The 24639-nt window shown below is 33.7% G+C and overlaps 1 protein-coding gene and 1 long non-coding RNA gene across 2 annotated transcripts in view; one reads left to right on the forward strand and one right to left on the reverse strand.

The window, feature by feature from the left end:
- The window catches only part of NUF2 (NUF2 component of NDC80 kinetochore complex), a 33582-nt gene that overhangs the window by 8698 nt on the left and 245 nt on the right, over nucleotides 1-24639 (reverse strand). Inside the window, exons 2-11 of the mRNA XM_002760308.7 lie at nucleotides 20192-20334; nucleotides 18857-18931; nucleotides 18105-18181; nucleotides 17508-17569; nucleotides 9306-9403; nucleotides 8057-8130; nucleotides 6647-6743; nucleotides 5707-5769; nucleotides 2630-2767; nucleotides 696-836 (exon numbers count right to left, since the gene is read on the reverse strand). Coding sequence (XP_002760354.1) covers nucleotides 696-836; nucleotides 2630-2767; nucleotides 5707-5769; nucleotides 6647-6743; nucleotides 8057-8130; nucleotides 9306-9403; nucleotides 17508-17569; nucleotides 18105-18181; nucleotides 18857-18931; nucleotides 20192-20314 — 948 coding nt within the window. The 5' untranslated portion in view covers nucleotides 20315-20334. The remainder of the gene's footprint in view (nucleotides 1-695; nucleotides 837-2629; nucleotides 2768-5706; nucleotides 5770-6646; nucleotides 6744-8056; nucleotides 8131-9305; nucleotides 9404-17507; nucleotides 17570-18104; nucleotides 18182-18856; nucleotides 18932-20191; nucleotides 20335-24639) is intronic.
- On the forward strand, nucleotides 101-6754 carry LOC118149113 (uncharacterized). The gene is made up of 4 exons (XR_004736285.3): nucleotides 101-182; nucleotides 2214-2270; nucleotides 3381-3445; nucleotides 6629-6754. It is a non-coding gene; the product is annotated as an uncharacterized LOC118149113 (long non-coding RNA).

A 24639-nucleotide genomic window follows, 5' to 3' on the forward strand; every position in this document is an offset into this window, starting at 1 on the left:
ACTACTTGCTCTTTAGTCATCAACTGCCTACTGTCGACATCATAGTGCCTTGAGGATCTAGGATCACCTGAAGCAGATGATCCTTACTCTGATGTACGGTCAGAAGATTAACGGTAGCCTAACAATATCTCACTTCAATTTTTTATGCAGGCATTTTATCATCTCATATCATCACAAGAAGGGTGAGTACAGCACAATAAGATATTTTGAGATAGAGACCACATTCACATAACTTTTACTACAGTATATTGCTATACATGTTCTTTCATTAGTAATTATTTTTAATCTCTTACTGTGCCTAAGTTTTAAATTAAACTTTATTATAGGTATAGATGTGTAAGAAAAAACATATATATAGGGTTGTTACTATCCACAGTTTTAGGCATCCCCTGGGGGTCTTGAAATTAATCCCCTGAGGATAAGGAGGAGCTACTGTACTATTTTCCAAAATACACATGGCAATGTGCTAAGTTAGTTATTATTAATTTCATCTGAAGGTTAAAAATTGGATCTTGTAACTGCTGTATTTAAAAAGAAAAGTGTCTTTTTTTGTGGCATACACCGCCATATCTATTATATTGTAGAATGACCCTGCTATTCTTTAGGAAAACAGTAACAAAAAGTGAAAGCAAAATCCAAGGAACTATAGTAAGCTGTTATATAATGAAGACATAAAAATTCCACATAATACAAACCTCCTTTAAGATACTGGCTAATTTTTCCTTATTATCTGAAAGGTCCTGTATTTTCTTTCGATATAACTGCACTTCCAACTGACATGAAGGTAGGCAGTCAACTGAATCTCCATAGAGTTCATATTTCTCTACCACTTCTTGCTTTGAAAGACAAAAAACAAAGACAATAGTTTGATATTCTTTATGAAGCTGCAGTAATATGAATTTGTTTGCTCTTAATTTCTGCATTTAATACCGAAACCTTAAGAGCAGGGAAAAATTAAATTTCTAGGTCAGTAATACAGCACTATTACTGACATGTGTTTAAGCACAAATAATTGTTTTTTAATTGCCATGTATCTTCAAACAAAGGAAAATTGCCACAGTTTTACTAAATTACTCATTGAAATACCTTCCAAAGTTATTCATGATGATATTAAAATAGTTTATTTTGCTAATACTCAAACTATTTCTGATTACTACTGGGCAATCAATCATAGTATTCATTTATAATCTTCCTATTCATTTGTAAAATAACTACCACTACTACCGCTAATTCTTTTACAAAGATTAACTCCTCTTCTAAAATTGCAAAATGAACATATATTTACCACAACCATGGTAACAATACAAAAACTCCTTCCCTTTATCCCCACTAGCCTACTCCTTGTTCTACCTTATTTTTTACCTTTTTCTTACTAATTTGTAAATACTCTTTGCAAATCATGGATATAATCACTCTACTTTTCATATGCACTGTAATTGTGTTCTAACATGTCTACTTTTCTGTATAGATTTTGTTTCTAATCTTAATTTAAAAAATCTATCCAAGTTCAAAATTATATAAATGTTTTCCTAAAATCTGTAAAACTTAAAATTTTTCATGTAAATTTTTAATCCATATAAAATTTATTTTTGGAGAAGAGCAAAGTGTAGGCCCAACTCCCTTTTATTCTAGATGAATAGATAATTGAGCCAGAATTGTTTCTTAAATAAATCATCCTTTTCTCATTAATACTCAAACCTATTTCTGGGTTCTCATTTCTGTTCTGGTGATCTATGTCTATTCTTGTGTGATAATCTTAACTTCCAAGAATGAATTAGATAACAAATTCAAAGATAAACCACAAATGTGTTTAAAATTAGTAATTTGAAAACCTTGTTTCACAGAAGATGCTAAATTGTCTACCCACTTCTAAATTTCTTTTGCACTATGCCAGTCCATCTCCTACCATAATCCATCATCTTGAACATACCTTACTCCCTACTGCCCCACAGAATTCACATATGCTATTTCCTCTGCCTTGAATGTTCTTCCATACACAATGAATTGGGCCTTGGTACTGCTATGTTTAAAAAGAAGAGTCTTTTCTTTTTAATGCTACCTTCTGAAGAATGGTAGCAGTCTTCCGTCCCTCTTCCACCTGCACTTCCAGTCCAAGACTAAACTGGGCTCCCCTTATTACATTACTTCAAAGCACGCTATACTTTCTGTCCTCTCTTTCTGATACTAATAATAGATTTTAATTTTTCAAGCAGTTTGACATTCACAGCAAAATTAATCAGAAGGTACAGAGATTTCTCATCTGCACACAGGTATAACTTATATTTTGTTATATACTGTAATTTATAATTGTTTGCAAAATTATTTAATACTTTTCTCCCTTGTAATAAAGTAATTAAGTCTCACAAGGACACAGCATTTCTGTTTTGATCTCCCAGAGCAAAGACTCAAAAAACTGTTGCATAATTGAACAAATGTCTTGAAATTATATTTATTTTCACCATATCCACTCTAGAGAAAAGCTACAGATTAGAAATGCCAAAAAAGTTTAAGAGGAAGAGAAGTATACATAACTCAGAAATCCACAAACTAACAAATAAATTAAACAAGAACTTGCTAAAATTTTGTTTTTAAAAAGATACAAAAACATTAACATAAAAAGAAAACTCACCCTGGCATTTTTAAGCTTCTGGACTTTATCTTTCATTTTTTCTTTATAATTCTTTAGCTTCTCTGGAGAATCCACAATTTTTGTTTTCAAATTCTCTTGTATTTCTTTCAGAGAAACAACTGACAATTTTAGTTCATTCTGTTGAGAAAAAATTTTTATATATTAGATATAAGAATAAACTTGGCAATTTACCATTCTTCTAATGGAAAAAAACAAATTAGGTCCATGTTCTCTGTAATGGGAGTAAAATTAAATTCTGAACACATCACTTACCTACTTCATGGCTCACATCTGTCTACAGGCCAAAGATCAAACTCTTTAACAGCACACTCAAAGCCTTTCATTACCATGGCTCTTACTCTCTTCCTGTCACGTTGCATCTCCCACCAGTTCTGTACTGCACCCTATAATCTTGAAATAACTAATCTTATGTTTAGACAAAGATAAGTGATCTTTCTTTGACCAGTAGGGTCCTCCTAGAATATCATCATTCCACTCCTGTCCACCTGCTAAATTTGTATTGATCCCTCAAAATCCTCCTCCCATTTTCTCTACATTTCTTCTTTAAATAGTACAATTATTGTATATGCAATTCTATAATTATATATTTAACTTGTCTTTCAAAATTGAGCAAACTGCAGTTGTGAAAAGTTATTCTGATTCTCCCTGTACCCAGATGAAGTTACAGCACTGAAAAGGTGCAGAATACATGCTTGCTGAATCAAAACAATTCCCTTCTCCTGAATTTCAGAATTGAATATAACTATTCAAAGAATCAAACTGAAGGATAACTGGAAATCCTCTCGAAAATTTGGTGTAAGTCTAAACTATGTCAAAAAAAATTTCTATGAATTTTCTTCCCAGATATTTGTTGGTAAGTTGTATTTACATTGTTTTTGGACCCTCTATGACTCTATGTACTGACAAGAAAGATTTTCCAGAAATATTAAGTGAAAGAACAAATTTACAGATCAACATATAACACAAATACATTTCTATAAAAACAGAAGAACAAAATAGTGACACATGATTATGTGCATCTATATGTATATGCATACAATGTCATGAAAAAAGGGCATAGTATTACCTCACAGTAAAATGAGCTGAGAGAAGACCTTTTACATTTTGTACCCTTCTCTCTCTCTATATATATATGTATGTATACTCCCCTCTCTATATATACATATATATGTATGTATATGTCTATGTAAAGAGAGACTATTCCATAACAGGAATGTATTACTGTATGGCTTGTGTAATTTGCCTAAATATTTCAAAAAGATTCTTACTTTTTGATCAGCTAACTCAGAGGCCAAAACTGAATGTTAGATATTAATGCATTCTTGTAATTTCTGTATATTTTGTTATTTTATTCTTAGAGTTCTGAAAACCACCACACTATTCTCTTTTAATGCTCTACAAGATTAGAGGTTATTTGCTTTACAATACTGTTAACTTTCATCATTTTTCTCTCTAAGTGGTCTAAACTTGATTAAGTACAAAGTGCTTAGTTTAACTTGGATTTAAATGGGACAGAAAGAAGTAAATAATAAAATTGAGCCATAGTAAGTACTACTCAGATGAAAGCATTTGCCAATTTAAAAAAATGGTAGAAAAATAAGAAAAATATAATACCAGAGTAAGTTTCTCAAGGATCTAAAGTATACATGTTTAAATAATAAGAAAACTATAAAAATACAATGAGAAAATATAGTATTAAAAAAATAATCTGATGAATGGGGCAAGCCTTTCTATACACAGAATTAAAGCCAAAAACCATAAAGGCCATATCTACAAATGTTACTACATAAAAACCTAAAATTTTAATGGGAAAAAAATTATAAATTTGAAAGAAAAATAAAAAGAGAACTAAAATCCCTAATTCATATGGAGTTTCTTAAAAAAATAAATAAGCAGCCAGGCGCTGTGGTTCATGCCTGTAATCCTAGCACTTTGGGAGGCCGAGGAGGGTGGATCACTTGAGGTTAGAAGTTCAAAACCAGCCTGGCCAACATGGTGAAACCCCACTTCTACTAAAAATACAAAAAAATTAGCTGGGTGTAGTGGTGGACGCCTGTAATCCCAGCTACTCTGGAGGCTGAGGCAAGAGAATCACTTAAACCCAGGCGGTGGAGGTTATAGTGAGCTGAGATTGAGCCACTGCACTCCAACCTAGGCAAAAGAGTGAGACTCCATTTTAAAAATATTAAATAAATAAATAAGCAAGGTACACAAACAAGTAATTTACAAAATAAGAAATACAAGAAATCACTGAGCAAGATGGCTAAAATCACTAGAATTAAAAGAATTAAATTAAAACAAGATTTCTTTCAATATAAAAGTAACAAAGATTTAAAAAACCTGAAAACATCCAATTTTGGCAAGAGTGTAGCTAAAGGGACAGTCTCATGTTCTAATGGTAGGAATATAAACTAGTATCTTTCTAGAAATCAATTTGGCTGCATTGGTCAATTTTACATGTGTATTCCCTATGACCCAAAAATCCTAAACAAAAAATTTATTTTAAATAAAAGCAGCCTATTGCAGATATATGTATGTACATATGTATGCATATAATACACATATACATATATTTCTGTTTAATAGCAAAAAATTAGAAACAATGTAAAAGTCTATCAATAGGGGATTAAAAGGATCTATATGATAGCACATACATATAATGCACAACTAGATACAAGCATTAATATAATGAGGGTCTATTTAAAACTCATAACTGTACTATATTGCTCAGTGAGGAAAAAAGCAGGTAAGATGTATTGAGCATAATATCATTTATGTAAAATTACGTATGTATATTTACATTTGCATGGGAAATACAATCTTTGATATATATCAGATTGTATAGTGAGCTTTCAGGTGACTTACTTTCTTCATACATTTCTGTGTTTTGATATTTTATAAATATCAGCTATTATATTTAAGTTGAAAAAGACTTAGTTTCATTTTCAGGGGAAAAAGGGAGAAACATTTGACTATAATAAGACACACAACTAAAATACTCCTCCACACAATATATATTCAAACTCTAAATGCTAGTGAAAAGAAAAGATGTTTACCAAACGCTTGGTTTTCTCTGAAATATTTGACTTCTTTTGGGAATTTCCCTCTTGCAGCACTATCTAAGGGAAAAAGCAAACAAATGTTTTATAATGATTCAAAACATCTAGATTTGGCCACTCACTGTTGTCTCATAAAATTAAGGTAAGAAAGGAGTCAAATGTGTTAGATCAGATATTCTTCAAACTTTCTCTGTTCATGACACTCCTAAGCCAAAAGAAAAATCTAAGACTTCCTTTACTAAGTAGTTAAGTCCAAATAATGGCATAAGTATTTATGTCCTAACGTTGTAGCCCTTTGAAAAATAATACATATATAAGCTGAAAGAAAAAATTTTTATTTTGTTCTTAAATAACCTCAAGTTCTTAATTAGATGTATGTACCTATTGGGCACTGCATCAATTCACATACCTTGGAGTGCATATTTCAGATTGGATATAGATATTCTCATTTACTGTGCTACAATGATTTTTACATTGCACTTGCTTTTATCACAGCAAATGGCAAAACCCAGCTTCACAAGGGTATGAAAAAAATGTGACCAAATAATGAAACTGAACTACCTGGAATTCAAGAAGGATATGACAGATGCTGACTACTACAGTGTTTCTCTTGAAAATTTAAGATTATTTGGAGGCATTCTTCAGGGTTTACTGCAGTATTGAGGGTGCCACAATGCAAAGCAGCGAAATTAGACCTAGAAGAACCCTAAAAAATTCTATTCAATAAGATAACAAAAAACTTTGGCAAGAAACACCATCATGGTTCTAGATGGTTGAGAGAACTATGTATCCCTTATAAGGGGTACAAATGGGCACAGAAATATATTCTTTTTCTTTAGTAACAGAGAAGGCATGTTCTGTTACCTCCACTATATGTCCCACCACATCTACAAACAAATTTTATTTTTTTCATTTTAAGGTGCCTCACAAGAGATACCGTTTTTTGATGAAAATCCTGATTTAGTGATTGCTGCAGCTCCTGAATATCATCTGAAAGTTGCTTGAACTCTTCTTGCTCTTCAACTGGAACAGAACTTAAGACAGCAAAATAGATTAAAATACTGTTTATTGAGTTCTTCACTTTTGAAAGGCTAAAATGAAATACCTGTCCTCAAATAACTTAGATGAAGAAATTGTCTACTTTTATGTTTCTGAATTACACCCTTTCATGTGGCAACCATTTTAACTGAATGACCTGGCCTCTACTATAGGGCGAAAATGAAAATCAAAGGAGCTTCTTCAGTTTTCTATCATAAAATCTAGGGATCCATCCACATACATACCTACTTTTTCTTACTTCGCTCCTAATAAAATGAATATAGTATTCCTTCTGGTAATGCTAATTTCCCTACCTCTACACTGGCTATCATCGCCTCACATCTCTTATTCCCATATCATCCAATCTTCTGCCACTCGTCCTTCCTTACAACACTTACACATGTTCAAGTCTCTTCTACATGAATGTTTTCAAACAGTTTTGCCTATCTGATATATTAGCTGTTTTTATATAAACTCCCTGTTTATAGCCGTTGTCTCTTTTTTTAAAGTAATCCTTTTCCCATCAGTTTATAGGGCTGCTTTGTATATTAGAAATATTACAACTCGAATTTATCACAGTTGTAATATTTGCTTTGTGGCATGTACTGAAAATATTCTCTCCGCCTTGTCATTCTTCTTTTGATTGAGTTTGTGGTATCTTTTACCCTTTTGTAGTCTAATGTCTGCCTGTCCCCAGTCTTTTCCACTTACTGCTGCATGTAAAGGCAATGTTAACCAGGGGCAGGTTAGAAAAATCTCTCGCCTGAAATAGATAACCTCAAAAACATCTACAGATTAAAAGACATTTTAAAAATCCTGCTCAAAATCAATATATATATATATATATAAGGAAGACCAAGAAATCATAACTGTTGAGTGATTCTTTCCCCTACATTACCTATAAGTCAAAAACAGCACAAATAAACAAAAAATTCTGTTGTAGAAGTAAACATTTGATGGAATCAACTGATCTGAAGGAAGACAGTTCAGTTATTGCTCATCTACATAAGACAATATTCCAGATACAAATTAGGAGAGTAAGCTAATGGCTTTAATCAAGTCAGGCTAACACATTAACAACAACAACAAAAGCTAAAGAATGTATTACATAGTTAAGAGTTAGACAGAAGAAAAACTCGTTTTTCTTTTCTTTTCTTTTTTTTTTTTTAGAAAAGACAAACTCAAATACTCTGCTATTTATTATGGAAGATAACAGAGACTTAAGGTGAACTATAGGGTTACAATACTACTTACAATTCATTTTGCATTGTGAAATTGCATTTATCTCACTTGTAAATCTCCCACTTACTCAAGTCTCTCCAGTTTCATTAATGCCTCCTGGTGTGCAGCATTTAACTGTTGCATTTTGTCCGCAGAGGATTTCTATTAAGGCAATTTTAATCATCTCATATTAATGCATTTCAACAAAATCAGTGTGTCCAAAATGCTTACTCACAATATAGTTATAACCATCAGAAATAAGAAATTTAAGATAGAGTTAGGCCTTCATGACAAATGAATTAGGAATTTCTTTACTTAACACAAATGTTGACTTCTCATCATAGGCCCTGAGCTCAGTACTGAGAATTCTCAAGAAGACCAACTTACAGGTCTCGAACTTAAGTAGCTAAGTCTCCCTGAAGAGTCAGATACATGAATAAAAACCCACAAAATAGGTTGTTATTTTTAATATAATTGGAACAAACAAGAATGACATCTTAGGTAATGGCTGGGAAGAAGGGTGATAGGGCTTCATAGAGGTGATACATGTCTGAGCTGTGTCTTAAAGATAGTGGAGTAATTAACCAAGCAAAGTTATGAGGGTATGTGTATGTCAGCACATGAATGTGGTAACCTTTGAAGATTATATGATGTTTAGAAGGTATAAGCTTAGCATGATTTGTTCAAAGAAGTATTGATCTATATAGCTCAGTGAAGCTGGAGCCTAGGGTCTAATTGTCTGGAGTTACTCTGGTGCTCTTCTAAGAGTATGGTACCCCATTACTAAAGATAAATGGGAAAAATCACACAGATGACCTATAATCTTCCCAAATTCTCTAAATTGTTGATAGAAGGAAAATGAGTTTCTATCTGCTAAAGTGATTACCTTGGACTGAATCTTATAATTCAATACTGGGCAAGCATGATAAACACCACGACAAGCAGTCCAATTAGGCCATTATTTAAAAGGCAAATATAAACCTCAAATATGTAATGAAAGCTACACTATCTAAGCAAACTGCAAAGAAAAAAATGTAAACAGCAATATTCTCTTCTCTAACAATTCCTAATAGAGGAAAACAAGCCTCTGCTACAAGATTTTAAAACCAACAAAACTCAGCCTCTCAATAATGTTACCAAATTTTAAAGAAAATCCCGCTCTGAGATATGCTTTCCAGTAACTAAAATCTGCAAGTTTATATAAATATAAAAATAAATTCAATTCTAAAGGCAATACAGCAATTTGCTATCTGTGACAATCATTTCAAAACAAGTTAAAATTTAATAAATAATGTTACTAATCTGGCATGTAATCTAAAAACATATTTAAATCTTACATATTGCCAAAGAAATTCCATATACGTCTCACGGCATGCTTCTCTGAAGTGAATAAAGTTGATAATGCCACTTAAAAACCGACTTGTCCGTTTTGCCTCTAAAATAGAAAGCAAGACTCTTTAAAAAAATCTTTGAACAAACATAACATGAAAATGAAAATTATCCTCTTTCACCATATACTCTGCTCATAATATGTAACTGTATAGGATGTAATGAAGTGTAGAAAATATGCTCTAACTTAAAGGTAAGAATTATCTTTGTATTAGTAACTTAAAAAAAAAAGGCAAACCACTTTTGGTCATGTAGGAATAACAGAAACCAGAATTACCCTCCCATTTTAAAAAACTAGAAAAACAAAAATTCATGAAGTAACAAAAATTTTAGATGCTGAACAACAGGCAATATAGGACAGCAGTCTCAAAGAGAAACAAATGAGGTGAGCCCTATTAATGCACCAGCCCATGACTGAAGAGTTTTCAGGCTGTACTCCAGAGAAAAAGAACACAAACAAAACTTGCATGTCTTGCTGGGTGAAGATAGAGTTTAGAGTTTGCAAAAGCAAAGCAACTAGGATTTGTGGAATTGAGTATAGAGAGGAGGAAGCTGCAGAGAGAAAGAGTTTTGGAAATCTGTAGAGGAATCCCCCCAAGTTCTCAGTTGAGTACTAATTAGTTCATGAATATTTAGAAACTACTAAGGCCAGGAAAACAACCAAAAATATTTGAAGGAATAAAAAAAAATCCAGCAACCAAAAATGTAAAATTCACAATGTCTGCCATCTGCTAAAAATAACCAGACATGCTAAGAAAAAGGACAACATGACCCATAATAAGAAAATGAAATCAATCAACAGAAACATACTAAAAAATAACACAAATAACATAGATAATAGATTTAGTAGATAAAAACAGCCTTTATAAATATATAAAGAGGGCAGAGAAAACAATCAGCACTACGAAGAAATAAAAGATTTTTTTAAAAAAGATCTGAATTAAACTTTTAGAGTTGAAAAATACTTGAAATAAAAATTACACTGATGGGAATAACAGTAGATTAGACCTAAAATAAAAGGATTCATGAAATTGAAGACACAATAGAAGTTATTTAAATTAAGTCCTGAGAGAAAAAAATGAATACAGTTATCTGTGAACTGGGAGACAATATCAAGCAGCAAAACTAATGTGTAATTGGAATCCTACAAAAAGAAGGGGCAAAAAAACTATTAGAGAATAGTTGAATATTTTCCATATTTTATAAAAACAATAACCAAATCCAAGGAAGTGAACATATCTAAATGGGGGGCAAGGGTAGAGGGGGAGGGAAGAAAGAAGAGAAAAACAGACAAAAAACCAAAAAACACCCAAAAGTCACATTATACTAAAACCGCGAATAGCTATAAGGCAAAAAAATAAAGAAATCTTACAAGCAGCCATAGAAGAAAACAAAACACATTATGTAGAGAGAAACAAAGAAAAGAAAAGCAATAGACTTCTCATCAGAAGCAGTGCAAGCCCAAGACAATGGAGCAATATCCTTAAAGCACTGAAAAATTGTCAGCTAAGAATTCTATAGTGCACTACTTCAGTATCTGCTGGACATTGGTTCCAGGATGCCTAGAGAACCCAAGTCTATGGTGCATCAGTCCCTTACATAAAATGGCATAGTGGCTCATGCCTATAATCCCAGCACTTTGGAAGGCCAAGGTGGGCAGATCACAAGGTCAAGGGATTGAGACCATCCTAGCCAACATAGTGAAAGCGCTTCTCTACTAGAAATACAAAAATTAGCTTGGTGTGGTGGCACACACCTGTCATCCCAGCTACTCGGGAGGCTGAGGTAGGAGAATTGCTTGAACCCAGGAGGTAGAGGTTGCAGTAAGCCAAGATTGTGCCACTGCACTCCAGCCTGGCGACTGAATGAGACTCTGTCTGGAAAAAAAAAAAAAAAAAAAAGGCATAGTACAGTTGGCCCTCCATATCTGTGCATTCTGCATCTGCAGATTCAACTAATTGTGGATTTAAAAGTTGACTCTTCCCATCCACTGAGTGCTCAAGAAAAATACCTTTATTTATCTATTTTTCTTTCTCAATAAGATGTGGGTCTCACTCTGTTGCTCAGGCTGGGGTGTAGTGGCACAATCACATCTCACTGCAGCCTCGAACTCCTGAACTCAAGGGATTCTCCCATCTAAGCTGCTGGAACAGCTAGGACTACAGGTCTGTACCACCACACCTGGCTCGTTTTTTAAATTATTTGTAGAAAAAGGACCTTGCTATATTGCCCAAGCTGGTCTCAAACTCTTGGCTTTGAGTAATTCTCCCACCTTGGCCTCACAAAGTGATGGAATTATAGGTAAGAGCCACTGCACCTGACCTCAAGGAAAATACCTTTCAAAATTTAAAGTGAAATAAAGGCTTTTAAACAGCACTACAAGAAGTATCAAATAGAATCCCTCATGTGTAAGGAAAATCATACCAGATAGAAATTTTGTGTACTTAAAAGAACATGAGTTAATATAAAAGAGATTTTTCCTCATATAAAAAACTCCCTTTGAAAAAGAAATTATACCAAAAAGATAAATGCTCTTGTATGTTTATTGTAGCACTATTCACAATAGCAAACATATGGAATGAACCTGTGTCAATCAATGGAGAATTGGATTTTAAAAATATAGTATGCATATACCATGGAACACTACTCAACCACTAAAAAGAAGAAATAATGTCTTTTGCAGCAATATGATTGGAACTTGAGGCCATTATCCTAAGTGAAATAACTCAGAAACAGAAAGTCAAATACTGTACATTGCCATTTATAAGTGGGAGCTAAACAAGGGTACACATGGACATACAAAGTAGAACAGACATTGGAGACTACAAAATGTGGGAGGGTAGGAGAGGGATGAGGGTTGGAAAATTACTGATTTGGTACAATGTTCACTACTTAGGTGATAGGTGCACTAAAAGCCCAGATTCCACCACTATGCAATATATGTATGTAAGAAATCTGAACTTGTACCCTCTACATATATTTTTTAAATGTTAAATTAGAAAATCCTTCAAAAGATAACTGTTTCATGCAAATCTAATATCAAGTAAGGTGTATATGATATCTGCAAAAGTAAAATTTATGACAAAAGCACAAAAACCAGTAGTAGAGAAAATAAAGGTATATTATTGTAAGGTATAATATATTTGAAGATAGACAATGGTATGTTAAAGATATATACATATATACTAAGCCTTGGAGCAAATACCATTTAAAAAATACATTAGCTGATAAGCCAATAATACAGATAGAATATAGTTTTCACATACAATATTATATAAAAAAATTTATTTTAATAAACCAAAATAAGGTAGGATATGGGGAAAACAAGACTAAAGAACAGGACAAAGAGAAAACAAACAGCATAAAGGGATTTAAGCCCAATCATATCAATAACAACACTAAATGTAAATGGTCTAAGACTGATTAAAAGACAGAGATAGCAAGATGGAATTTAAAAAGCCATACCTAATCATATGCTGCCTATAAGAAATTCATTTTGAATATAAAGACACAAGTTACAAGAATGATATAGCATGGTAATACTAATCAAAAGAACCTGAAGTAGCTATGTTAATACCAAATCAAGTATATTTCAGAGCAAAGAATATGTCATCAAGAAGATATAGCAAATCTAAATGTGTATGCTTCTAAAACTACAGCTTCAAGGTACATAAAATAAAAATGAAAAGAACAGGCAAAACAGACTAACTCATAATCTCAGCTGAAGATGTTAACAACTGTCTATCAACAGTTCAATAGAACCAGTAAAAAAAAAAAAAAAAAAAAAAAAAGGGCTGTAAGGATCCAGTAGGCTTGAACAACACTATTAGCCAACTGGATCCAATTAACATGTTTAAAACACTCCACTCATCAACAGCAGTGCTCATGGAACGTTTACAAGGGTAGACCATGTGACAGGCTGAATAACAGTACCCAAAGACGTTCAAATCCTATTCCTTGGAATTTGTGCATGTTATCTTATTGGCAAAGTAGCTTTATAAGTATAATTAAAGATCTTGAAAATTATTGTAGAATATATAGGTGGGCCCTAAATGCAATCACAAGTGTCCTTATTAGAGGAAAGTAGAGAAAGATTGAACTCTAGACAGAAAATAGAAAGCAATGTGACCATGAAAGCAGAGAGATTTAAATATACTGTACTACTGGCTGTGAAGAATGAAAGAGGTCATGAGCTGAGAAATGCAACCTTAGAAGCTACAAAATGCAAAGACACTGACTCCCTCCTAGAGCCATCTGAAAAAAGGCAGCTTTAGTAACACCTTGGTTTTGGCCCAGTGAAACCAATTTTGAACTTCTGACCCCTAGAACTATAGGAGAATAAATATATGTTAACTTAAGCCACCAAGTTTGTGGTAATTTATTACAGCCACCATAGCGAACAAATACAGACCATATTCTGGTTCATAAAATAAGTCTGAATACATTTAAATGAATTCAAATGATACAAAGTATATTTTCTAATCACAAAAAATTTTTAACAAATCAGTAAAAGGAAAAATCCCCAAATATTTGGAAAGTAGACAACACATTTATAAATAACCCATACATGAAAAAAGAAATCAAAAGGGAAATTAGAAAATATCTTGAACCTAATAAAAACAAAAACACAACATCCCCTTTTAGCTGGAGGATGCAGCCAAAGCAGTGTTAGAGGAAAATTGACAGCACTAAATACCTATATTAGGAAAAAAGAAAAGGTATCTAATTAATGGACTCAGCTTCTGCCTTAAAAAAAAGAAAAGAGTAAATTAAAATCAAAATAACCATGAAGAAAAACAGTAAGCTCAAAATTCAGTAATAATAATAATAATAAACCAGAAATGACATAAAGAAAAGTCAATGAAGTCAAAAGCTGGTTCTTTGAAAAGTGATAAGCTGATAACCAGACTGGTTAGAAAAAAAAGAGTAAAGAAACAAATTATTAATGACAGAAATGAGAGAGAAGATGTTATTACCTACCCCAATGACATTAAAATAATAGGGGAATATCATAAACAATTTTATGTTAATAAAGTCATCCACCTAAAAATTCCTTTAAAAAGATAAATGACCAAAGCTCACTCAGGAGTTTTGACAATAAACAACCAGAATAACCCTTAATATATTAAAGAAATTAAATTCTTAACCTATTCCACAGAGAAAACTCCAATCCAAGATAGAATCACTGGTAAATTCTACCAAATATTAAAAAACAATAATAATAATACAAATTTAAAAAAGATTCCCAAAAGTGGAAGAGGACATCTTTCCAAATGTATTGTAAGAGACTAGTATATCCTGACATTCAGATCAGTCACTGCAGTGTCATTGTAAGAAAACTACAGAACAATATCTATCACGAACAGAGACAAAAAAAAAAACAATAAAATATTAGCAAATCAAATCTAGCAATATATTAAAAATATATCATAACCAAATGGCACATCCTGAATGCAAGGTTGTCCCGATATTCAATAATCAAATAATGTAATTTGCTAGATTAAAAGAGAAAAAGTCATGATTATCTCACTTGAGGCAGAAAAGGTATTTAATACCCTTCATGATAAAAAAAAAAACTCTCAGTGAAATAAAGTAAAAGTTGTATATTCTAATAAAAAACATCCGGCTAGGTACGATGGCTCACATTTGTAATTCCAACACTTTGGGAGCCTGAGGCGGGTGGATCATGAGGGCAGGAGTTTGAGACCAGCCTGACTAACATGGTGAAACCCCGTCTCTACTAAAAATAAAAAAATTAGCTGGGCGTGGGAGCACGCATCTGTAATCCCAGCTACTCAGAAGGCTGAGGCAGGAGAATTGCTTGAACCTGGGAGGCAGAGACTGCAGTGAGCCAAGATCGTGTCACTGTACTCCGCCTGGGCGACAGAATGAGACTGTCTCAAAAACAAACAAACAAACAAACACACAAAAAATTTAAGAAACTCTTACAACTAATACCTAATAATGAAAGACTAAATGGTTTCCCCCTAAGATCAGGAAAAGGGCAATGATGACTGCTCTCATCATTTCAATTCAACATTATACTAGAAGTCACAGCCAGCGCAGAAATGAAGAAAAAAACAAAAGGCATCTCGACTAGAAGAGAAGTAAAACTTTGTTCTCAAATAATATGATTGTCAACAGTGAAAATCCTAAGGAATCTACAAAAAAAACTACTAAAATAATAATTGATTTTGGCAAGGTCAATATATAAAAATCAATTATATTTGTCTACACTAACAATGACAAACCAGAAAATTTAAATTTACAGAAACTAAAAATTTGATTTAGGCATAAATGTAACAAAATTATTATACAATGCGTGCATTATGAAATTTATAGAACATCATTAGGAGAAATTTAAGAGGCTTAATAAATGCAGAGATATACCATGCATATGGACCAGAAAACCCAATATTATTAAATTGTCAAGTATCCTCAAAATGAATAATACATTCAAAGTAATCTCAATCAAAATGGCTTTTTCAGAGGAAGAAGGGAAAAAAGTGATAAGGTGAAAATACTAAAATACATACAGAGATGCAAAGGACCAGAATAACCAAAATATCTTGAAAAAGATGAAGAAAGTTAGGGGAGTAACACTAATTTCAAAACTTCCTATAAAGCTAAAGTAATCAAAGTACTGCCTGACATAAAGATACACATACAGATCAATGGAGTAGAATAGCAAGCTCAAAAGTAGACCCATATAAATATACAATTAATTTTTAATATACTCCCTTTTTTAAAGGAGTTTTAAGTTCAAAGTAATCTGAACAGGAAAGATAGTTCCCATACATCTTGGATCCCAACACATGTACAAACTCCTCGCCACCAACTTCCTTCACCTGAGTGGTATATATTTGTTACAAGTGATGAACTTGCACTGACACATCATTATCAAGCCAAATCCACAGTTTACATTAGAGGTCACTCTTGGTACGTACATTCTGAGTTTTGACACATGGGTAACATGTATCTACCATTAGAGTAGCATACAGAGTATTGTTACTGTCCTAAAAATCCTTAGTGCTAGAGGGATCCTATTCATCCCTCCCTCACCCCTACCCCCCGGAAACCACTGATCTTTTCATTGTCTCCACAATGTTGCCCTTTCCAGAATGATATGTATATCATTCTGACTAGTTTTTTTCATTAGTAATATGCATTTAAGGTTCCTTTATGTCTTCTCACAGCTTGCTAGCTAATTTCTTTGTAGTGTTGAATAATATTCTCTTCTATAGATATACTGCAGTTTATTCATTCACCAAGGTTACTTTGAAGTTTTGGTAATTATGAATAAAGTTGCTCTAAACATCTGTGTGAAAGTTTTTGTGTGAATATAAGTTTTCAATTCATTTGGGTAAATACCAAGGAGCATGATTGCTGGATTGTATAGTAAGAGTATGGTTGGTGCTGTCCTCTCTACAGTGAGTGAGTTCTCACAAGATCTGATCATTTAAAAGTGTGTGGCAGCTTCTCCCATGTGCTTTTGGTCTACTCTGTCTACATGACGTGCCTGCTCCCCCTTTGCCTTCTGTCATGACTCCAAAGGCATTCCCAGAAGCAAGCAGATGCCAGCATCATGCTTCCTATATAGCCTGCATAACTGTGAACCAATTAAACCCCTTTTCTTTATAAATTACCAGTTTTGGGTATTTCTTGATAGCAATGCAAGAATAGCCTAATACACACACCAAATTTCTTAATTTACAATAACTTGATGGATAAATATTACAGTCGAATTAAGGGACAATTAAAGCTAGAGTTTTACATTCTAATATAATATTATGACTATTCTTAATGCTAAAATAATTTCTTTATGGCAGACAGTAATCGTTACATTTGATAAAATTAGTATGATGAATCCACTATGCAAAAACACATTTGCATATTAGTCGTACTCATATTCTCAAATTTATAGAACTCTTTTTTAAATGGAAGGAGTTTAAAAACAAAAACAGAAAAACAGTTCTTCTGTGGCTCCTAAAAAGAAAAAAATCCAACAAGATATTAAAAATTCATCCTTAAAAATGGGATATACTTTCTAAAGCCAATTTCCTTGAAGTATTTTTTTTTACGTTTACTGATAGAAAGATGAAATGGTAGATTGAAGCCAGACATTAAAATTGTTTTAAATTCTCACTTACTTGGACATAGAATATCAGCAGTCTCAAAGTCATGCACCCGGCAGATAGGCAAAAACGAGTCCCTTGAAGATAAAGTACAGAAAGACTACTGAAAAGTATTTTGCACATTAAATACTAAGCCATAGGATATAAACATCTTATTTTCAAAAGAGATTTCTGCATATATTTCTCAAGGTCAGTGAACAAAGCCGGAAGTCTACTATAATATATAACCCTCCAGCACTGAAATATATTTTTTCTGTATATTAACCATGTAGTTATATAATATTAAAGTATAGTTACAGATTCTAATAAACAGTACATAATCTTAGTGACACCAAGACATTTTAAAAACTCAAACCTCTACACAAAGATGGTAAACAATTTTAGACTTACAGTATCTTAGAGTTTCAATTAAAAACATGCTGAGAAAGTGCCACAGTTAGAGGCAGTTCTGTTTGGTGGAAGTCTACAATTTTGAAATTTTGAATGTATTTGGGATGGAATGAAGAGAAAAATAGTAGGTATTCCTTACCAAAGGAAATCATGTTATTAAGAAAGCTTAATGTAATACAAATATGAATGTAGACTAAGATAATAAAATCACTCTTTACTCACAGGTGAGTAACTAAATTGCTGAATGGTAAGAAGCCTTCCATTAAATGTGGATACATGACTTCAGAGTTCACTGGCATCTAAATGCGATAAACCAGGAAATCGATATTACACATTCATTAGACAAAAATGAGAAAAATCTTCAACCATAAGAAACCATAACAATAGATTAAGATCAAAATATATTAACTTATCATCATTAAATTAAAAACATTAATACATATCCTAGTATAAATCCAGTTTCATTATTATTAATACTGGGTTCATAGTAGGTGCTTAATAAAGACTTTTAAATGAATTTTTAAAATGCAGTAAGGTTAGCATTTAGTAAACATCAAGTACTTTGCAAACACCTAAACTGCTAAAAGCTCAGTGGCCTCGTTGCAATGGTTTCAATCTTACTGCATATCTTCTACTCTAATTTTGGAGTTCTTCCTGAGAAGAGAACAATATGAAGAGTTTGCTATTGTTTATTACAGTCTCTGAAGACAAAGCTACAAATCTTTAACAATTGCATAGCATCAAAAATCTGTGTCATTTAAGTCTTTTACTATGGTTTTCATCTTACTAAAGCTATCAGTACAAACCATTATTATGCCTAAGATCCCATTGTAAGTGACATTAATTTTATATGTCTTAGAATTTGTTAAAAATAAAGTCAAGAACTTCCTATCCTGAAAGCCAGTAACGCATTGTAAGCAGAACTGCAACAACAACAAAAAAATCCCCATAATTTTGCCTCAACTTCAACTCACCATGTAAAAATGCTCCAGTCGAATTCCATATACTATTTGTAAGGCTCTCATGTAGATCATGTGCAAGACTTCAGGCTACAGCAAAAAATAACTTTTAATACTCTGATGCATAACTCTAAAGCTATGCCACTATCATTATTACCATACATTATTATAGTCAATGAAAGAAAAGAAAAGGCAACAATATTATATCATTTCCCTTGAAATATTCCTTATTTTTCCAAATTTTAAATGCTTAACTTTGCTCATTCATAAGTGGTCAATGATATGGATCAGCTGTTTAAGAATGAGAGCAAGTATATCCAAATCAAGCAACCCATCCATCTTAGGAAATGGAAGAAGAGTTAGTCTTTCAGAACAGGCTGACAGGCATGTGGCAGAAATGTTATACTGAAAATGTGTGTGTGTGTGTTTTAAAGAACACAGGAAACCTTGTTTGCTGCCATAGACATTAAGGTTCCCTTAAATTTTAAGTTTAAGGGAACACTTGATCAGGAGGTATAAATGGTTATATGGGATTTTAAAAATCTGATCTTCTAAAACAGCAGTTCCCAAAAGCTGGCCTGCGAATCTATTCTGATTCATATATTAATACAAGTTTATTGGGTGAGCAGTAAGATGAGAAATAGAGGAAAAATATGCTAATCTTTTAAGAAAGCTGAATTTACTCAGTTTGAAGACATCATTTATTCTAAGAGTATTTCTTCCATTTTAAAGAATCGAAGTGGGTAATGAGATTGAAAAGTTTCAGTTCTACATCATTAAACCAGGTTTTACAATGTTATCACTTCAAGTCCAACACAGGAAACTGGAAGGAGACTTTGGGATTTTCTGTGACACATAAATAGTTCACTTTGTATTTAATAACTGAAGATATAAAAAACAATACCTGTCAAAACAAGTCAATTCCCCCAGGGCATAATGCATGAAAATTAATCTGTAAGTTTCCAAAGAGAATTATTTCTAAGCATTTTTTATGGTTCAAAACCACTTGGAATAAGTTCCTTCAAGCCCTACCAATAAATGATACTCTCAAACCACCATTCCAATAATAATAAAAAAAAAATTTAATATACTTTAATATGGTTTAGAAGCTTTTTTTTTTAAGAAAACGACCATATTAAAGAATTGAATCCTAATGGGAATGTAGAAGTCACCACACATATAAACTTAGTTATATTTTTAAATTACACTAGGTGAGAGATTCCTTCTTGATGAAAATGACTGGTCTCTATCAAATAGGAGGGCATATCCCTTTTTTGCCATACTATAGAGCTAGTAGGTTACTTTTTTCTTAAATACCGTTATCCATATGCAAACATAACCACCTTTTACCTTTGGATTTGGATAAAGATCATTCTTTGTGAGGTTTTTACCATCAGCTCCTGTTAAGATCTTATTGCGAATATGAATCACAATCTCAGCTACATTATATCTGGGGAAAGACAAAGTTTCCATCTTGGAAGTTTCCTGTTAATCTGAAAGAAGAAAAAAGATATTAGAAATACCACATATCAGTAGCTCTCACTATCTAGAAACGGATAAATACAAGGACAAAATGAATGAGCCAAAGTTGAACTATTCATAGTAGTATCAACTATCATAAAACAGTAAGATAAAGACAAGTATTTATATATGTATCCCAAGATGACTTTTATTCTAAAGTGACACAGTTATTTTCTGCTCCTTTTCTTAGTACTGTTCTCTTTTATGTGGAAAGGAGGGCTTTGGTTGAATAGGTAGATGAGAAACCATGGGGTTCTCTTTTACATTTGGGGGCCAGGGAGCTTAACAAGACCCATCCTGATAATTCTCAAAGCAAGGCATATAGGCAACATCATGAGCAGAAGTTATATATAAACAACAGGGGCATAAAAAATTGTATTCTGATTTGCCATCCTATTCAATATATACATAGTAAGATACCTAATAAGGTTTTAGATGCAAGTAGAAGAGAGAAAAAAACCAGAGTAAGAACAGACGATATAATTGGTAGGAATTCCTATCACCAGAGTGAGAACTTTAAGAGGAACGAATAACCATTTCTTCTAAAGTCTTCACATAGTAAGTTATTCCTACCTGTGTCTCCCTAGAGTAGTAGTTCTCTAACTTTACCCCCCAAGGGCATATCTGGCAATGGCCGGAGACATTTTTGGTTGTCAGCACGGGAGTGTGGTTGCAACTAGAATCTAGTGGGTAGACCAGGGATGCTACCAAACATCCTACGATGTATAGGGTGGCCCCCACAGCAAAGAATTATCGAGTTCAAAGGTCAATAGATGCAGGAAAAGATGGCCAGGGGGCAGAACTGTGTTACTTATAGTTAAATGATTACAGATTTACTTTGCTTTTTATACACTGAGATTTGTGCCATGGATCAAATATTCTTATGCAAGAACTCTGGGAAGGAATGCAACCTCTGCTCACAAGACTTGGGTCTTTGCAGATGGGAGCTTGCAGGACAGAAAAGTTTTGCCTGTGTTCTCAGAATATGGAGTAATTCTGATTGCTCTGTGCCCTCAATGTGGATATAAAAACCCCTTGATTTATTATGTGTGGTCAGACCTTAGGTAGCCACTGTGCCTCTTTTGCAAATGCACTGGATAGACAATGTGTGGTAAAAACTCAGTGTCTTAGTTAGCATTTCTTAGAAGAACCGCACAGACACAAGCTCTTCCCCTGGCCACCTTCCTTCTCAACTCCCCTCCCCACAGCCCAGTCTGCAAGATTGACAAGATAATGCACCCAATAAAAAGCATGTGGAGCCCAGCGCTCAAGGCCATCCCAGTTCACCCTGGACCCCTGGACCCATGCTGTGAACTTCTACCCTTGTCTCTATCTTATTTCTTTTCTCACTCTTTCTTCACTGCTGGTACATGGGGCACCCACATACAAGGGTGATGTTAAAAAAAAACTTGTACCTGTAATCTCAGCACTTTGGGAGGCCAAAGCAGGTGAATCACTTGAGCCCAAGGGAAGGGAAGGAAAGAGAAAAGAGAAGGGAAAAGGGAAGGGAACTTTGTCCTAGAGCTTTGCATTTAACCCTGTTATAATACTTGTTGCAATGTACTGGATATATGTTTAAAGAACTCTGACACTACATTGTGCCATTACAGTAAGCTAGGATCTTTTCATTTTCTTCGTATCTCTCACTGTAACCAGAAAAATAGCAAGGTAACAGCAAAGGGAAAATGAGCAGCAATGGCAGCCACTGCTATTGCTCTCAGCTACTCACTTAAAAACCTATTGTGTTACCTTCAGATCCCCTACTCTCTAGTGAAACAGAACGATCTCAGAGACCCAAGGTGAATATATTCAATTTTGCAAACAAATTGAAATGGCCCACAATTCTGGAAATCTATTTCTTTAGGCTCCTAATGTTTTTTAGAATCTTAGGGTAAAAAGAAGCTTTGGCAACTTGCCTAACCTCTAATGAATGGAAACCATTCTAAGCAACAATTAACAAATAACTTCCCAATTCATCTTGAACATGTGACAACATCACATAATTCACTAACTCTCAATCTAACTTTTTCCCACTTTATTATGGCTCCAAATTAAATAACTCTTCTTCATACTGTGTGGAAATATGTTTTGTTGTAATTTTACCTCCTGGTCCTATGTATAGTCACTGCAACTGAGTAGAATACTAATAATAGAATTAATCTGTTTACATGACACCATTTTCTTTCAAAAATGTAAAGAAAACTATTACACCTCTGCTAAGCCCTCCCTTCTCTAAAGTATGTATACTTTCTTTATATATGACTATATATAACTTTAAAATATCCCTTTTATGACATTGGTTTAGAAACCACAAACTTATCCATCTTCCTCTAACACACACTATTTTGTAAATGTCTTCTTAAAATGTAATGCCCAAACTGGACATGACCCTCCAAATATGGTCTGCCTAGGGCACAGTATTAATGGCCTCTGCTGTAGCTCTTACTTATCAACCGAAACTCCAGTAACTTCATCATGACCCACTTATATAAAGCTCCGGCTTCTGCCTGTTCCTTTTTTTCCCTTTCTCTCTCTCTCTCTCTCTCTCTTTTTGGTCACATCTGCTGTGTCACTTGTGTTGCTGTTGTATACACTGATTATTTAAACCTTAGGCAAGGTTACTTTCTACCACTAAATTTCATGATTGCAAGCTTTCCTTTTAGAGCTAGGACCTTTGTTTGTTTTTTTCTTTGAGACAGGGTCTGTTTGTCACCCAAGCTGGAGTGCAGCGTGGCACAATCAGAGCTCACTGCAGCCTCAAACTCCTCCCAGGCTCAAGCTATCCTACTGCTTCAGCCTCGCAAGTAGCCGGGACTACAGCAGGCACACACCACCAGGCCCTTCTAATTAATGTGTGTGTGTGTGTGTGTGTGTGTGTGTGTGTGTGTGTGTGTGCGCGTGATGATGGGGTCTCACTATGTTGCCCAGGCTGGTCTTAAACTCCTGGGCTCAAGTGATCCTCCCACCTCAGTCTCCCAAAGTGCTGGAATTACAAGCGTGAGACACCTTGCCAGGCAACAGAGCTAGGATCTTTTGGAATCTAGATTCTGATGCATCACATATTATTAGATGTCCCCTTCGGCATAAATATGCATTCTACATTTTCATCTAAGTCATAGACTTAAAAACTGTTCATTAAAGGATCAGACCAAAGAAAGACTTCAGAAAAAGTCACTTTTCCAAATCAAGCTACATCTGAAATAGAGAATACTGCAATAGAAAGTGTAGGTATAAAAGATCTTCATAATTATTATCACTCATTCCTCTCTTCTCGAATGTTTGTCACTCTGCCATCAGATTAATCCTTATAAAAACACAATGCATCATATAACATTTGTATGAAAACACTTCAATTACCTTACCCACCACATTAAATTCACATTTTTCTGCTAGGCTTCTAAAACCTTTAGTAATTGAATGAAATTTCTGCTCCAAGTTAGTCTCCTAACTTTCCCAAACTTCCAATATTTCCTTTTGGAACCTCTTCCAAAATCCAAATTCTATCATGCTTTCAAAGTGCAGTTTCAGTTACAATTTATTCATTAACGTGTGTGTATGGAGAGTGAGAGATGAAGAAAGACACCTTCCAACTACATAGTCTGAGGTTCCAGGTGGGATAAAGCACATAAATGACTTAATATATATGCAGCAATCCTCTAACGAGTAGAATAGCAGAGATTACTAACTACTCTCTGGTTTCTCATTTATTTGCAGCACTACGATGCTGAGCAGAGTAGGTAACAAAAGTTTACCCGTTAAATTTTACACACTTTGTTTTGTTAAAATAAATTATTTATGGGCATCACAGTTCCAGAAGGCAGAGATTAAAACAAACAAAGATGACTTCCAATTTCGATAAATTAAGTAAAACATTCCTTGAACTTTTAAAGGAGGGGAAAAAATGATCGCGTTACCCATGCGTAGTGCTATATGTGCGCTACTCTCTTCCTTCGAATTTTGGATTAAGTGTGAAATTTTTGCCATTTCATTAATGGTTTTTAATTCGGTTAGAAGACGTTTGGCAACGGAGATCTATAAAAAGCTGACAAGCATCTGCAGCCAAACAAGCCACATTACCACCACCTTTCCAAAAATCACACATAAATGTAAACCTAAGTTGAACAATTTCTGCTCAAGCTCGTCTTCTTCGGTCTATGCTGCCCCAGAAAACATTCATTAGTTTCGGAGGAACTAAGCTCTGGTTGTTTCTGGTACAAAAATTAAATAAAAAGTAACGATGGGCCCGCCCCTCACCTCCCAAGCGCTAGTTTCTTCAG

This window comes from Callithrix jacchus, chromosome 18 (genome assembly GCF_049354715.1).
Source record: "Callithrix jacchus isolate 240 chromosome 18, calJac240_pri, whole genome shotgun sequence".
NCBI lineage: Eukaryota > Metazoa > Chordata > Mammalia > Primates > Cebidae > Callithrix > Callithrix jacchus.